The sequence below is a fragment of the Strix uralensis genome, chromosome 22 (assembly GCF_047716275.1).
Source record: "Strix uralensis isolate ZFMK-TIS-50842 chromosome 22, bStrUra1, whole genome shotgun sequence".
Taxonomy (NCBI): Eukaryota; Metazoa; Chordata; class Aves; order Strigiformes; family Strigidae; genus Strix; species Strix uralensis.
Genome location: NC_133993.1, coordinates 9,342,271 through 9,359,436, shown reverse-complemented (window position 1 = coordinate 9,359,436; position 17,166 = coordinate 9,342,271). Strand labels below are relative to the sequence as shown.

At 46.0% G+C, this 17,166-nt stretch overlaps 1 protein-coding gene and 1 long non-coding RNA gene across 3 annotated transcripts; one reads left to right on the top strand and one right to left on the bottom strand.

Annotated features, from left to right (window-relative positions):
- Positions 1–1,587: 1,587 nt before the first annotated feature.
- HOXB4 (homeobox B4) lies at positions 1,588–17,161 on the bottom strand. 2 transcript variants are annotated; one of them, XM_074892338.1, is made up of 3 exons: positions 17,051–17,161; positions 3,838–4,264; positions 1,588–3,062 (listed from the first exon to the last, which is right to left on the bottom strand). In XM_074892338.1, the coding sequence occupies exons 2-3, from the start codon at positions 4,256–4,258 to the stop codon at positions 2,746–2,748; spliced, it is 738 nt and encodes a 245-aa protein (XP_074748439.1). In that variant the 5' UTR covers positions 4,259–4,264; positions 17,051–17,161; the 3' UTR covers positions 1,588–2,745. The 2 variants fall into 2 exon arrangements, with proteins under 2 accessions (XP_074748439.1, XP_074748438.1); XM_074892337.1 differs by lacking the exon at positions 17,051–17,161 and adding an exon at positions 4,369–4,969.
- LOC141953637 (uncharacterized) lies at positions 4,048–5,143 on the top strand. The gene is made up of 2 exons (XR_012631940.1): positions 4,048–4,174; positions 4,981–5,143. It is a non-coding gene; the product is annotated as an uncharacterized LOC141953637 (long non-coding RNA).
- Positions 17,162–17,166: the final 5 nt, after the last annotated feature.

Sequence of the window (17,166 nt, the reverse complement as noted above, 5' to 3'; positions counted from 1 at the left end):
GATTTGCTGTTGAATAACAATGGGAAAAGGATAAGTATTTAAAGAAAAGAAGTGATTAATGATTTTCTGTATAATTCTCGCATTTTTCTTGGCTTCTGTCTGCTTATAATGGCTGTGAACTTTTAGGTCCTATAGAAATCTTCTTTTCTCCCCCTTCTATTCTATTCATACTTTCCAGCTTTGATTTGCTTCTATAGACCCCGCATTCCTGGAAGCATATGCTTTTTTTTAAAAAAAAAAAAAAAAAAAAAAAAAAGGACGATTTTTTGCCATTCTTAGAAGCCCTATCTTGAAAATAACACCCTCTTTACAACCCCAGCAGATCAAAGAGAGAAACAGTAAAATAAAATGCAACAACAACAAAACACCCCAACCTCAGGCATTACAATAAAATACAGCCCTTGCCACCCTTCCTGGGGAAAAAAAAAAAAAAAAAAAAGAAACTTTAAAGGTTTGCAGTTGCTACCTCTAAAAATGGGATAGTTAACCAAAAATACATCCATAAATCCATTTCTTCTACATCAGAGAGTGTAACAGATCTGTACCATGTGACTACATTAATATTATTTTAAAGTATTAAAATGTCAATAGAAAGAAAAATCTAACGGCCCTTTGTTTGAGCTGGGGGCAGGGAGACTTTTGGGGACACTTTATTTGCAAGGTGGTCGTGCCGTGACTTACTACAAGTAAAGGAATAACACATAAACACTCTAGCTTTAAATATTTGAAGCCCTGCCTTTGTTTCTGAATAATGCGAGGGAATATTTCGGTCCTGATGGGGGGTCTCGGAGAATTTCGTGAACATTGAACGAATAAGCAAAAGCAATTTTTTTTTTTTTTTTTAGAAGCGAGTATAAGAAAATTATTATTTTCTTCAGCTGGTGCGGAGGCTTCCTCCCCCTGCGAACCCCCCTGCTCACAATAGTATTTTTTTTATATATTTGTAACTTAGAACTGGAATGTTATTTCGTCCTGAACAGTATTTTCGATACTTTCTATGAGAAAGAAAATGAAAATTAATACAAGAGCTGCGGCTCACAAAAGAAGCCATTTGTCTTCTTGATTATCTATTTGCTTGTCAGGCTATGAGCTATCGCAGGAGCCAGCTCCTTTGTAATATAAAAATACACAGAAAACCTGCAAACACCGAGAAACATCTGTGCAAAAATTAGACTCATTAATGCATTAACTACCTTGGAGAAGGAGATTTTTTTTTTTTTTTTAATCGAGAAGTCTCTCTAGAGAAATACAACGCTACATCCATTCCTTACAGCAAAGCAAAGCGCTAATGACTACCTCTGTTTTGTCTGAGAGCAGTTTGGGAAGAGCATATTAATATATGCTTAGAACAAATAAATCATAATATGTAAGTCTTAGCAGTACTTAAGGCTGATATACCCTAGTCAAACATCTTTTGTTTTCATTAGGGAGTCGAGCCTGTGCCACTGACAACAGAAATCCCTGTAAAAAAGAAACGTGCTGTTTAATTAATTTCTTTAAAATAGATATTTTTTTCTCAGCAGAACAAAAAGACAACACCCCCACACCCACACCCCACCCCCCCCCGAAAAACCACACAGGGTCAGATTCACAATGAAAAAATTTATTTCCAATTGCGGTTTTTTGTCGTTGTTGTTCCTTTTCTCTGCTATTTACAGGTAATCCTGGACATCCCGAAGGACAAAGGGAGGGGGTGGGGGCGGCCGGGCCGGGCGGGGTGTCGGGGGGAGCCTCGCCAAACCCCTGCCCCCCCCCCCCCCCCCCCGTGCTCACCCCAAGAAGGGCGAGTCCTCACCCCTCCGCCCGAAATTCACATTTTCAGTACAAAACTGGGCCAGACAGCGGGAGAGGAGCTTCCCCCCCTCTCCCCACCCCTCACCCTGGGCTGCGGGGGTGCACCCAGGTGCCACTCGTTATCACCCAGTTCCTAACCTAAACCCCTTGTTTTCCCCTCCCCGCCCCCCCCCCCCCCCCCCCCGACTCACAATTAACCTGCTGGACGCAAAAAAATGGCGGGGGGGGGGGGGGGGATCCTACATCACTCTCCATCCTCTTGCTTTCTTTGTCCACCACCCACTTGACCTAATTTTCCTTTTTTTTTTTTTTTTTTTTCCAGCGTGTTCCCCCCACTCCCACGCACGACCAGCGGCTGTGTCCGAGACCCCCCCCGCTCCCCACGGTCCGTGTCCGGCGGGGATTTTGGTTGTATTTGTTGGGGTTTTTTCTCCATCGCAGGGTTGTGCTAGAACCGCCGCAGCTTTGGGGTGGCGGGACAGAAACTTTCCGTTTGTGGCTGGTAGGCGAGAAAAGAAAAAGAGGAGGGGAAAAAAAAAAAAGGGGGGGGGGGGGGGGAGAAAATCCAGTTCGTCTTGAAGAAACTGAGCCTCATTTATTAAAGTGAGCGCTGGTTGTCGAGGTAATAGCAGACATAAGGTCCATCCTTTGTACGGGAGAGTAAACATGACAAATGGGGCAGAGCTTGGCGTGATTAAAGATGAAACAAGGATCCATCTTAGCCAAATCTGAAAACTACGATCTACAGCCTTCTTTTAATGGAAGAGAGGCACAACAGCACAGCTCTGCTTTGTTGCAGCTGAGTCTCCCTCTGTTCCCCCTATAAATAAAGAGCACCCCTCCTTCCCTCGTTTCTTGGAGCATTTGAAAAAAAAAAAAAAATCATGTGTTCCCTACACACACACAAACTCACACCCACAAACACGCACACTCCATCCATCCACGGAATAGTTATAGGCTGGTGGCTGGTCCATGGGATCGGTTTTGAGATCCTCCTTGGGGGATCTGCAGGCTGGCAGAGGAGCTGGAAGAATTAGACCTGATCTTGGTATTTGGTAACTTGTGATCTTTTTTCCATTTCATCCTCCTGTTCTGGAACCAGATTTTGATCTGGCGCTCGGAGAGGCAGAGGGAGTGGGCGATCTCGACCCTGCGCCTCCGGGTGAGATAGCGGTTATAGTGAAATTCCTTCTCCAGCTCCAGGACTTGCTGCCTGGTGTAGGCTGTGCGGGAGCGTTTCGGTTCCCCTCCTGAGTAATTGGGGTTTACTGAACAAACACAAAGGAGGAAAAAGAAAAAGGGGGGGAAAAAAAAAAAAAAAAAAAAAAAGAGGGGAAAAAAAAAGAGCAGAAGAAGAATTACTGAGCTGTTCCTTTAATGGGTCCTTTCCCCCAAAAAAGCATCACACATTCTTTTGGTGGGGGATATACTCAAAAAAATACACCGCAGACCTTCTAAAAATATACCCAGAACCTATCTCCAAATCTCCACCTCCATCCTCGTTGCTTGACGTGTATTCCTGTCTAAACGTTTTTATAAGGTCCCCCAGACACATTTTCCATGCCCTCTACATGTGTATATACCCAGATAAATACACACCTCTGCTTGAGCATCACTCTAGTATCCCCAAATCTTTAAAGTTCCCCCTACACACATGCAAACAGGCAAACACAGACACTCCTTTTTATTAAATATCACGCTTTTAAAAAAAAAAAGGGGGGGGGGGAGGGAAGGGAAAATAGTAAAAGTTTACTCAACCCGCCACTTAAATACAAATTACGAAAACATAAAACTTAACTTATGAAGATTCAACAGCCATAAAAAAAGTAGCCTGCAAGAAATTGGAGGAGGATGGTAACAGAGACTTCAAAGGCACATGGCCAAGCAGAGCAATAAAAATTTATGGAGGATGTAATTATACCGCTCTGCAAACAGGCGATCGTAAATCTCCACGAATGGTTATTTTACAACTGGTGCAATAAGATTTCTACAAGACTTTGAGGTGCTACTTAGTATAAAGCAAAGCCACTTTAGTTCACTTACCCGTGCTTACATGGACTTTTTTCATCCAGGGGTAAACTACCGGCTCTTTGCAAGAGGAATTGGAAGGGCTTTGGTTCAGAGAGTTTTGGCTGCAGGAGGGTGGTGGGCTGGGGGTGACCGGCTCGCAGGGATGGTTTGGCTCAGAGAGGTGGCTCTGCAGTCCGGCCGGAGGATGGACATGACCCCGGGGGGATAACACCGCTGCTTGGTGGCCGGAGCTCTGACAGGACGAGTAGAGCTGCTCCTTGCAGGCTGACCGCGGCTGGTACATCGCTTCATGTTGGAAAGTGCTCTCTCGCCTCTGGCTGCTGTAATATTCCGGCGAGTGATTGGGAAGGTAATCGCTGTGGGAATACTCTTCACAGGGTGGGAACTTGGGGTCCACATAGTTGGAGTTGATCAAAAACGAGCTCATGGCCATTAATTTCTTAGAATTGCACACACGAAAAAAAAAAATATATATCTCTCCTAAAATTTATTCCTGTCCCCCCCTTTACTCGTTTTCCTGTTTCGTGAAACCCTCCTACTTACTGTCAAGTGAACAAAGTTGGAGTCCATGTGACAGCGCGGGCCAATGGCGAGGTGCCCTGCGATCCCCGGATAAGGAAATCTGCCCAGCCCGGGCTCTCCCGGGGCCCCCAGCATCCCCGGGGAGGCGGCCGGGGGCGCCCGCTCCCCCCCGGCCGCCACCGGGCCCCGCCGGCCCCGGGCTCCGCAGCGCCCCGTGGGCGAGAACCGGACCCCCCCTCCTCGCCGCACAACCCCCCCCCGCCCGGCCCACACCCCTCGGGGGTGTGTCCTGGCTCGGGGCGGAGGGGAACGGAGGGAAAGGGGGGGTGGGAAAAATAAAAATCCCCCCGAAAAGAAAAAAAAAAAAATTAAAATAGAGGGTAAAAAAATGAATTCTTTTTTTTTTTTTTTTTTTTTTTTTTCCGGGGGTTGGCGGCTGCGGCTCAGGGCCGCTGCCCCGGCACATGATCCATGGCGGTCCCCACGGGTGGTGGTCGCATCTCATTCCCTGCTAAGGTGATACGGGAAGGGACATTGCGCCCCGAGCCTGGCAGAGATGAATAGGGCTTGTTTGGGATCGATAAGAAATTCATCAGCTAATTCGGGGTACCCGCTCTCCTAAATCACATTTAGCTGTGCTCTGAGATTGACTGTTTTCCCACGCACCGCTGGAAAAAGGAGCCCGTCCTCCAAGCAAGAAATCAAGGACTTGATGAACAATTACAAAAGCGAATTAGCCCAAGTCCTAATGCATCTTCGCCTCGCCCTTCTTCTAATAAAGACCCTTGAAAAGCCAGAGCGAACCAGCAGCCTTTCAAAAGCCGCCCCTAATTCCTCAAATTCGTGTTTTAAACCTGAAAACGCGCAATAAGCTCCTCACGAGCGGCAGGGAAGAAAGCAATAATTTATATATATTTTTTTTCGGTGTCAGTGCTGAGATTACACAAACTAAAGCACTAGTGGGATCCTGGCTCTCAAATCGCAGTAATAACGCCCCTGACCCCCCCCTCCCCCCCCCCCGCCTTCGCAGCTCAGATTTTATCTCGAAGTGATGATAAAGTTTATCGCAGGAGCGCTGGAGTTGAGCTAAGGTCAAATCCAAAGTATTTCTTTTCAGCTATAAAACGGATTTCTGGTTAAGATCTCGTTTTCACCCTTTTATTTAGGGTTCGGGGGGGGGTGGGGGTGGGTGGCTTTTTTTGGTTTTGTTTTTAATGCCTCCTGGGATTGTGACCTGTAGTGTTTGTGTCAACTACATATTCCCCTAGATACGAATTTGTGACCCAACTTCCTTTACACAAATTCGGATCTACAGGGTACATATAGAAGACAGATGCATCCTCCTTGGTCAGAGATCTTCGCCTACCGCCATAATTATCTTCTGGGGCAGGGGGGTAAAGTTTTGTGACTCGAGAGATCAAGAATTAATCTATAGGTAAAGATGGTTAAAAAGCTTCACTCTTCAGAGGAAAGACGATTAATTAAAGCACCGAGTGTCCGAATAGCTGACACTAGATCAGAAAAACTAGAACTTTTCTACCTTCTCCTCCGTACCTTACACATTGGTTTATGGCTGTGTTAAAAAAAAATCAACTCCCGGACTGAATATATAAGTATAGACGCACAACGAGACTCGAATCCAAATAATCGTCGTTTAAAAGCAAAATGCCATAGCTCCGTCCCCCTCCATCCTGAAACCCTCGTAATTATTCTCCGATACGCAGCGCCAAGATTTCATCCATTTTTCGTTCTTGGAGGTCAACCAAGGTTTGGGTTTATACGTGCGTGTGCGGATAAATTATAAAAAAAAGAAAGAAACAGATGAAAAGAAATACAGAATGTAAAGGCAGATGGGACGACAGGTTTTTTTTTTAATGACAGGCAATTCTTTTTACAACCCGAGAAAAAGATCAAAGGCGTTTCATTTCCGAAAAAGGGATATAAAGCAATAAAATATTCATACTGTCTAGGTAATGAACCTTCATTCGGAACTAATGAGGGTAGCATCATGTTGAGATTTCGTTTAAAATTACAGTTGCCCAAGAGATTAAAAGTATAGCATCTTCTCCCCCCCCCCCCCCCCTTTTTTTTTTCTTTTTATATTTCAAAAGGCAGAACATATTTTGGTCAAGTATCTCCCGAATTAATTGCATTTAAATGCCACAGCAGAGAGGTTATCGGAGAAAAGCTGCGTTTTCCCTACATTAAAGTTCCTGAAAAATATCTTAAATATATTTCACAAACTCCTGAATTTTTCCTAACCAAAAAAAAAAAAAAAAAAATTACGGCCAAGAATGAATGTCCCATAGTTTTCCTGGACACAGAATACCCCGAGATTTTTCAGGTACTTTAAGGTGAATGGTCGATTTTTCTGATAAAACGTAACATCCCCAGATAAACAGATAAACGAACCCATATTTTAAGAAATAAACCCAAATGCCCGCAGGACAACCCCCAAACCATTTTACACGCCTAACCAACCCCCAGGTTTCCAGCAAAAGCAGCAGAGCAAAGCGAAGGCGCCTTTTGCACAGAGCAGAGAGTTTCCCACCTCCACACCCAGCACCTCCACTTTGTTGGGGAGCAGACAGCAACTCTAAAATTTACCTTCCCCTCTAAAACCTGCCATAAAAGTAAGAAGCCAAATCAAATCTGCTTGTACAACGTGTAGATGGCTGCCATAAAATAATTCTACAGAACCAATCCCATTAGAGCTCTTTTTTTTTTCCTCTTAAATTTTATTCCTCCTTTCCAATCCCTTCTCTGATTTATTTTATTGTATTTCCTCGCAGCCGGTGCCGTAGCGATCTCCAAACCGAGGAGAGGAGCCCGAATAGAATTAACTAGGCCTATTCCGTATTTTTAACCCCCTCCCACATCCTTTAAAAAAAAAAATAAATCGGTTTTAATTTTCCCAATGACACCAGGGGTTGGTGCCAGCAAACCAGCACCCCTAGCGTTTACCAGAACTCGTCCCCCCACCACACCTCCAAGAAATCTCCCCCTCGTCGCCTGTGATCCCAAATTAAAGGCAGCCCCTCACTGCCCCCCCCCCCCCCCCCCCCCCGCACACCTTTCTCCCTTTCGCTGGGAAACCGCCCCACGTCGCGGAAGTTTCTCACAGCAAATTTCACCCGGGCTCTTTTCCATTTCAAAGTAACCTCAGTCGGGAAGGGGCGGGGGGGGGGTGTCTCCCGGGCTCCCCGGCCTGTTGCCCCCCCCCCCAAAGGGTGGCCGGGGGAGCCCCCAACCGTCCCCAAAACCCTCCCGAAGGCACCTGCCAGCGCAGGGGGGGGGGGGTATTAAACCGCTCCTGATGCTGAGCGCCTTTTCGGTCACCCCAAAAGAGGGGGCATTGAGCAGGGGGTGCCCCCCCACGCTCCCAGCCCGGCCGCAGCGCCCAGGTGTAACGCCGACAGCGGTACCTACCTCGGCAAAACGTGGGTCCTTTCCTCGGAGCAATCCCCGAGGGGGTTAGGACGCTCCCTCAAAACTTGGGAAGGTTTTGCAGGCGGAATCCTATAGAAACCCCATAAATCGCCCCCCCCAACCCCCTCCCCAATCCAGCCTGGGCTATTCTGCTCTCTCTCCCCCGTGTTGCTTTTTCAATGAGATTATTTCTCGATAAGAACACTAATTTCTCTCTCTCCTTCCTCTTCTTCTTCTTCCCTTCTTTTTTTTTTTTTTTTGGTGGGGTTTGTTGGTGCCCCCTCCCCCGCTCCCCCAGTATAACCCACTATTGTCCTTAAAGGCGAGCGGAACTGCTCCTGGCAGCGCCAGGAGGCCCTCTGAGCATTTTGGGGTGGGAAACCCGCAAGTTTTGGTATTAATCTCATAGTTTGTCAGTCTTTGTTAAACAGCGAGGCGTGTCCGCAGCGCGGCGGCCGCCGAGAGCCGCGCTGACCCGCGGTTCACCCCGCGCCGCGCTCCCTCCGCGCTGCTCCGCGCTGTCATTTTTAGGGCTTTTTTTTTTTTTTCTGCTTTTTTTTTTTTTTTTTCTTTCCCCGGGTATATTCCCCCCTCCCCAGGACATCTCGCTGTCGAGTCTAGCAGCAACGAGGATTTTCCTTTTTTTTTTTTCTTCCCCCTTTCGGAAGCGCAAACTTTTCGGGTTTGTGTATATTGAACTGCGATCCCCACCCCCCCACACCCCCCCCCGGAAAGGGGGAGCGCTGGAGGTCTGAGGTGCTTCTTTAGGGCAGAACTTTTAATAAGGAGCAACCGACGCCTCGACTGCATCTGAGCTGTGTAAACGTGCGGAGGGTGGCTGCAGGGTTAGGTGGAAATCAGCCCACACCTGTTTTGCAACAGGAAAATGAAGATTTAAACCTTTCCCAGCCAGCCTTGTGTATCCTTTTCATTTCTAATGAAAAAAAAAAAAAAATCGTATTTTCACCTAAAACCCTCGAAGCAGCGAGCGAGGAACGCTGGCGGGGGCGGGGGCGGGGGGGGAGCGGAGCATCCCTGCGAGGATTCACCATTTATCTCCGCGTTTACACCACCAGCTCCAACCCCGCGTTTCTCCCCGCGATAAAGAGGTCATTTGGAAAGTAAATCGGGATTAAAAAGCGCGTTCAATTGATTGTCTGGTGGGGGAAAAAAAAAATAAATAGAAGGAAAACCCACCCTGAATTGTGTTTGTAGAGCTCAGAAACCCTCAGCCCCGGGCCAAGCCGAGTCCGTCCCGAGCAAGGGAGATAAATTAGAAATATCCTTGAAAATGATACCTTTAATTTCCTCCTCTTCCCTCCCCTCCTTCCCTCCCTCGCTCGCTCTCCCTCCTTACATCTCTCCAAATGAACCCACTTCAAATGAACACGCAGCCTCGCGTCCCTAAATTGAAAGTTAAACGTTATGATGTAGGAGTGAATATTATAAGGAAAGTTGGGAGGTGGATTTTTTTTTTATTGCCGTGAAATTATACCTGCTTGTTTTAATATCCCGAAAACAAATGGCCTTTATTATCCATTACCTGTTCTATAAACCTGGAGTAGAAATGACTGTTCTAGAGAGATAAGTACAGTAATTACAAGGGCGAAGAGATGGATCACCCAAGTTACAACTAAACGGTAGCCCTTATATAGTGATATTTTATAAATACCAAGCAAATTCATGGCAATTAATTAAACCCGAGCCTTATCACGCGAAACAAAACGCTTTACGTTCTCTTGAATTTCACCTACTCCATGAATATATCCGCATCGGGAAAGCAAATGGATTTTCCAGAATGCCTTTCCCAGGGCTCTAATATTCTCTCTTTCTCTTCCAAGAAAAATGACCCTTGTTATAAGTATTTAGTCACTGAAAATATTTAAAAGCCGAGGGGGAAAAAAAAGCAAATTTGCAGGGCTTTTTTTTTTTTTTTTTTTTCCTCCAGAAGAGTTTGCCTTGCTACGACTGTTTGCTTAAGAAGCTATTGAAAAGATCTTCCCCAGTCCCAGTGCAAATAATATTTAGAGTTTGGAGTGTTCAAAGTCTGGCAGTGTAGAAATAACTTTGAAATGCCAAGGGAAATATTTATTATATCAGTTCATTAAACTGTTGCAATGACCAGAGTGGAGTCACATTTCAAGCAAGAAACATAAAACATTTCATTCAAATTCCGACGGAAAGCGTGCTGCAAAACAAAATTAGCTACTTTAACGGGACCGAGTGACGAAACGGGCACTTAAAAGCACCTTTAAATACATACATTGAATTTTTTAAAGCCATCAGTCCATCGATTTTGCCTATATATCATTATTCTCGATTTCCTCCGATTAAGGTAGAAATGCAAACAGTGAATCATGGACATTATTTCCTGTAATTCTTTTATTTTTTGGGATGAGTATTTGCACTCATACCGAGTACGTATTTTAAAATGTTCGGCGCTGGGGCTCTGGCGCCCGGGGGAGGCGGGGGACAGGCACCTCTCCAAGGGTTTTGGAAGGGTTTCCAAGTAGAGATGTTAGAAGACATTTTCACCAACCGCGTCAGACTTTTTTTTTTTTTTTTTTTTTGGTATAATTTAAACCCTATCCAAACAAAATTGACGCTGGAATGAAAATTATTTTTTAACTGCTCGCGTTAATATCCTAGAGGGACCTCCGCGTAATTGGATTTAATAAATGCATTTCCCCCTATATTCTGTTAATTCGACTCCAAATAGCGTTTCAGGGGTTATCTTGGAAAAATACTAAGAAGTCGCTCGGCGTTTCCTCACGGGAGACCCAAATCAATCTACCTTATTTTCTACCGACATCCCACCCCAAATCCCGAAACCCTCTTTTTTTTTTTGTTTTTCCCCCGTGCCTCTCCGACTTGCGGCTGAAGGTCGCTCCCACCTCGCTATCGTCTCCCATCTCTGCCCATAAGCAGAGACTCTTCCTCCCACCTCGCCCCCCTCCCCGCTTTCTTTCTCTCTCTCTTTTTTTTTTTTTTTTTTTCACCCTGACATCAGTCTATCAGGGTTATACACAAGACTGAGTCACGCACAGCGTAAACTTTTGACCCTCAACTTTTTGACCCCTCGAGCTATAATGCTGTACTAACAAGCCCCCCAAGACCAGAGTTACCGTCTACGTCTCTAGAAACGCGGCGCTGATTTCCCTATTTTATTTATTTTACTTAAAAAAAAAAAAAAACCTGGACAATCCTTCGTGATTTTTTTCCCAGGCGAGAACAAAAAAAAAAAAAAAACCAAAGCCAAAACAATCAGAGCTTTGCAAATATTAGATGTTTATCTCCAGCTCACCCATTGCTGTGTTAGACGGCTGATTTTTTTTTTTTCCTTTTGCTCCCCCCTTCTTTTAGATTTAAAAGAAAAGGAGGGGGAAATCGCTTAAACCACAACTGCATTGCTTTATTTCTCTTTTATTTGGCATTTTATTTCTCTTTTATTTGGCTCACAACCACATAGGTGAGTTGTTGACTGCGGTAATTAGCCTGCTCTGATTTTTTTTCCCCCCCCTCCTTTTTGGGGGGGGATAGAGAGGGAGGGGTTCTTAGGATTATTTTTGGAGCACCGGAGCTCGGCGACCGGCAGCGCCGCGGCCGCCCGGGGGGAGCCGGAGCCCCGGGGGGAGACACGCGGGGCTGCGGGGTGGCCGGTCCCGCTCCAGCCCGGCCCGGCTCGGCCCGTCCCGTCCCTGCTGGCAGTGAACTTGGTCTGAAGCGAGCTCTGCTGGCTGCTTGGGGACGTTACAGGCGAGGCGGCTGCACCGAAACCCCCTGCCCGGGGTCGCCTCTTCCCCCCGCTCCATCCCAAACCCCCCGCCCCGGTTTTGCAAAGTCTCCCTACATAAACAGAGCCCTGATTTGCCACCAAACCAACGTCCTTTACACAAAATCCCAGCGCTGTAATTTGTTTTGACTTGAAGGGTGTGTGTGTGTATATATATATGTGTATATAGGCATACGCATGTTAAAAAGAGATAAATCAAAGGGGGAAAAAACCTTCGTACTAGTCTTATTCTTTCAACGCTCGCTGTCAAAATAGTTTCTTTTTAAAGCTATTTAGGGTAACAGAACACGGAAAAACTACGTCGGGTGGACACCTCTCGAGTTAAGTTATCAACCTCCTTCCAAATATCATTTATTTAACATTAGGAGAGGAAAGAATGAGAAAAATCAGCTCAGACACTGAAATAGCCACGCACTGAAAGAAAATGTCATTCCTAAATCCATTCTAGGACTGGAAAGAGACCCCCAGAGGAGGAGCTAAACCCCATAAAAGTCCTTTTTGGGTTCCCTAATTGAGGAGAGACCTTTATCAAGAGGATTTTAAATAATCCCGTCAGCTCCTTCCCCTCAGGTCGGACGTGTAATAAAAAAAAGGAAGAGGTTGGGGCTGGGGGAAAGAAAGAGCAATTTCTCAGCCTGAAATTCAGCTGTGGGGGAGGGAAAGGGGCTGGGGGAGCAGAGCTGGAGGGAAGGGGCTGGTTTCCTTCGACAGCTTTCCCTTCTTGGGGAGGTCACGGGGTGTGTGTAGGCTGGAGTAATTTACAGGACTATTGCAAATAAATAGGTGAATAATCGGAGTCTTCCTCTAAATAGAATGAAATACAAGAATTACAGCCTGAGCAGTGCAATTTCTAGTCCCTGCCGCCAGCCCATCCCCGCCAAGGCAGATAAGGACCCACAGCCTCTCAACCTTCATTTTTGTGGCCAAGGGGAAAAAAAAAAAAGAAAAAAGAAAAAAGAAAAAAGAGATCCCTTTGGCTTCTCAAAAGCATAATTACCACATTGTTGGTGTGTGTCTGTATTGGAGCAATATGAACCACAACCAGTCCTTCTCCAGCCCTCCCCCTCTCTTACTGCCAGTCACCAACACACCCGGGCAGTGGGACTTGGTAAATTTAAAAAAAAAAAAAAAAAAAAAAAAAAAAAAGAACAACAAACCCACAACGTAAGGAAAGAAAGGAAAAAAAAACCACAAAACCCTGGAGCTTATGTTTTCCTTAAAAAGGTGACCCGGCAGCCCCCGGGGTCCGTGTTGTGTTGTGATACGATGCTCACCCTCTCCTCCGAGAGAGGAGCCGGGGCTGTACAAGTCTGCTGACCTCGGAATGATCCCTCTTGCCTATGAATTATTGATGAGATATGAGCTCTGATTTCTCTTTTCAGTATGCAAACCCCATTATACTGTTAAAATGGCGATTTAATCGTTTAGAATAGCTTCGCTTTTTTCCAACTCATTTGTGCCCCTTCCTTTTCATTTAATTCTCTTAATTAAATCCTTTAACAGATTTTAATCACTTTTTGTTGAATAAAATAAGACATCATACACATCTGTAACTAGGTTACCTTGGCGAAGTTTGTTTTTGGAGGGGTTTCTTTGTTTTGGTTTTGTTTCTAGTTTGGTCTGCTTGCTTTCTTGGTTGAGTTTTTAAAACCTGGGTGGAAGGAAATTTTATTTTGTGTGACGACCTGCCCAGTGAGCAGAGAAGGTCTAAAATGCACAAATGCTTTAAAAAAAATTCTTTAAAAATAACTAAAAATAAATAAAGCCATGACATTCAAGATGGCCTGACAACGGCATTGCAACACCGAGCTGCCTTTTGCACTGAAGCGCTCCCCAAACCTCTCTGTGCCGTTCACAAACGCATTTCCACCACCCCCCCCATCCACCCCCCCCACCCCCCCCCCATTATTGCTGAACGAACCTGGGAACCAAATGGGTATTTTACGGGTGAAATGTCATCTTTTTTGCCCTTCAGCGGTAGCCTGGGCATGGGGGTCCTGCGCCCGCCCTGGCACAGGGCCCCGGGGGGGTGCCCCAAAAGGCAGTTGGAAGGGGAGCTGTAATTAATACAGCTGCTCAGCTTGGCTCGTCCAGTCTGTGGAGCCTGGGCAGGCTCTTGGGTGAGAAATAACTGCTTTCGGGTTTGGGGTTTTTCCCTTCAAAGTACCAACGATGTTTATATACTGTTTCCTAAACGAAATAGGAAACCTTCAGGGATGGGGAGAGGCTAAAGAGACAGGACAGGAGGCAAAAAAAGGCAGAAGTGGATATGGATGCACCCACTTTTAGTGATGCTGTGAGCCAGGTGAGCTCACGGGGAGGCTCCTCTAGGCTGTGGTAGACTTTGCATATTTGGTGCAAACAGCCCCCATCTACCCAGAACACCACCGGACTCAGGTTTGGAGAGTCCTTAAACCAGAGGTTTTCCCCATAATTTTCCTGACATAAAGGTCTGCACAACTACAGGTTCAAAAAAAGAGACTTTCCTTCCTAAGCTGTAATCACGTCCTAGAGATTCTCCATATTCTTAGACCCGATATTAAAGCACTTCGTATTTATTTTGTCTTCTACAGCTACAGAAGAACTAATTGTCCCGTGTGTGATGTATGCCATTAAAGCGAGAGAAACGATGAAAAATGCAAAGGAAAATCCCCGCCTACCTGCACGGTCAGAGCTCCGTTTTCCTGTTTACTCTCCTTATACTTCCTTTTCACCAGCAACAGGGAGATTTTTTTTTTTTTCCCCTTTAAAGGAGGGGGGGGGGGGGAAGCCTGTGCTAAGCCTGTGACTCCTTCCAGGGTGTAAGATGGTAGCGAGTTATACCTCCTTATGCCTCACAGGAAGTTGGAGGTTAACACCATGTGGGGGAAAAAAAAAAAAAAAGGCAAAAACCCAACACAGAAATAAGCCCCCCAAAATCCAGCTTGTTAAAAAAAAAAAAAAAAAATTCTAAAAACCCTTAAAAATCATGTTACGCTGCAGGTAGAAAGCAGATCTCGTAGGCAGAGAGGACAGGGGGTTTGTAAGTGATGGAAAGGAGAGGGAAGGATGATATTATTATTCCAGCAATAATCCCGTCCCTGCTCTTTTGCCGTAACACAGGCCCGGTGCCATCCCTGTGCCGAGGATGCTCAGCTCAAGGGGGCGGCCCAGGGTTGTTACCTGTTGGCACCCACACAGGCACCCGCTCCCCGCGGCAGTGTCCTGCAGCCAAGCTGCATTGTAAATTCCCCTTGCTCTGGCTAGCTTGGTCTGCTTTTTCCCCCTTGAAATAACATATTGCATAACCAAGAGATTAGAAATGGTGGTGCTTCAGAAAAAAAAACCCTTGTGCCTCCTGTGACCGGGGTGGATTTGGAAGGAAAGTTTGTCTGGGACTATAGGAAAGACAAATTCCTTTGAGTGGGGATGTGGGGATCGGGCAGTGATGCAGATGATGGATAAGGAAGAGGTGGATGGATGGGTGGATCTATGGATACATGGATGGATGAATATATTTTGGAAACAGGGTGGTTGTGGGTACATGCGTGCATTGAGCGTATGGTTACATTTTCAAACATACATTAAGGGGGAGGGATGACACTTTTCTTGCCTAAATAGCTCGTTATCACTGGAATCAGCAGAAATTATTTCTAGTCGCCAGTACGGATCAGAAGGGTAACGAATTAGCAGGCCATCACTTGGTCTAACCTCAACACGATCACACACACCTCTCCCCACCCCCCCTCCTCCAAGCGTTTCTAACCCCCCGTCTGCAGCCTGTCGTGTTTGTGCGGGTAAATTCACCTTTAAGGACCATGCCATTGAAGCCCTTTAGGAGCCCGTAAAATATCTTTATTATCAACTGAAAAGCAGGCGTCCAGTTTGCACAGGATTAGGGAGAGGCTGTTCAGCACAAAACCAGTCTGCTGCATAGGAAAGGCTCCCCGCACCCTGCTTCCCTTCCCTGAATTTCCAGCTTTTGCATTTGTGTTTACAGGTTTTTCAGGATTGCACTGGCCACCCCCTGACTGCTCAGGGAGAAGCCAGAAGTTCAAATGATGATAGTAAAGATATTAGGAGACACATGGAGCAGGACAGGAAAAACAGCCCAAGGAAGGAAAAGCAATCTCCAAAGTGTGCTAAAGGGGGACATTCTGCTTTGTGTAAAAGAGACGGACATGTGTCCACCAAATGTTGTCTTACCGTAAAAAGGAGGAAAAAAAAAAAAAAAGCATCTTGTGACTGCTCCAAATTCTAGAAAACCCCCAGCCCACCCCCTCTCCCGTACCTCCGCTTTGAACTTTAAAAAAAAAAAAATATTAAGGAGCGAGAAGGAAGAGGGGAATAGATGTGAGTTGGTTCAGGTGTGGACGAAGTGTCCCCCCACCTCGCTGCAGATGTGGCGACTTGGCTTTCTAAAAAAAAAAAAAAACCAAACCCAACAAAAAACCAACCTCTCCAGGGTTCTGTTGTCGTTGTTGCTCTGTTTTGTTGTTTCTGCTCTATTTTGCTCTATCTGCGCGGCCGCGGAGCCTCCGGCCGGGGCCACCTGCCCGCCCCACCCCGGCGCGGGGGTCGCAGCCCCCGCCGCAGCCCCGAGCCATGGCAGGCTCTGCTCCCCTGCCCTGCCCCGCTAACTTGTTTATTTTCCCAAAGAAAAAGGCTGCTGCCTGCCTTTTCCAGAACGATGTCACCCTTAGAGGGAAATCTGTGAGGTACCGGTGGGTTCAATCAGATTTGGAGGGTCCCTGTGCAAACTGCAGCCTCGCGGATTATTTTTCTGTAGCACTTCAAGACAGGCTGGAGACATAACAGCGGTCATTCGGTGTCTCCATATGGTGGAAACGAACTACGGAAATATGAGGGCACTCGTTCGTATTGCAGAAAACAGAAACCCAAGGGGAAAAAAAAAAAAAAAAAGAAAAAAAAGAAAAAAAAAGCCCTGGGGCAAAAAAAAAAAAAAAAGAGTCTCTACACGGGCCGAAAGGGGAAAAAAAAAGTGCACACATTTCTTTGGCAAGCATGAGAAAATAATTTAAATCAAAAGGTGTTAACAACCTGAAGAGCACAGACAGAATATAGCTACTTGCAATGCAAAAACATGGGCCAGGTTCGTGGCTCTTTGCGAACAGTACAAACCACACGGAATCACCTCCAATAAACGAGCAAGAGCCTTTTTACATGGCGAAGGGCAAACCCAAACTTTATCTGAAGTACACATGTCCCCCGGCAAAGACAGGATGGAGTTTGCCTTGCCATGATAATGAATCTTTACAGATTTTCTATTTCTCCCGCTTCCACAAAGTTTACTTGCGGGCCTCGAAGCTGTGATGGAAATGTAATGCAATTCCAGCTCTCGGGAGGGTAAGAATTAGGACCTTCTAAAAGTGAGAAATAAAGCTCTGAAAGAGAGACAGACCCTCTTTCCTCCCCGCTCAGCCTTTAGCCATATCAACCCTTTAAAATAGTTTAAGCAGATAATATTTCAGAAGAACTTACTTTCAGGACTCCAGTCTATTGGCTCTCTGGACTGAAAACTGGACCCGCAAAACATGTTCCCTGCAATTGCAACGTTTATCTCATCTGGAAAAGTGCTCACCCATTGCTGCCCCTTA

Excerpts from the sequence above, each read along its gene's own strand:
- HOXB4 (XM_074892337.1), bottom strand. The coding sequence starts at position 4,482 with ATGCTGGGGGCCCCGGGAGAGCCCGGGCTGGGCAGATTTCCTTATCCG. Across the intron at positions 4,265-4,368 it reads CCAACTTTGTTCACTTGACA|AAATTAATGGCCATGAGCTC; the intron begins GTAAGTAGGAGG and ends TGCAATTCTAAG. Across the intron at positions 3,063-3,837 it reads AAAAGTCCATGTAAGCACGG|TAAACCCCAATTACTCAGGA; the intron begins GTAAGTGAACTA and ends GTGTTTGTTCAG.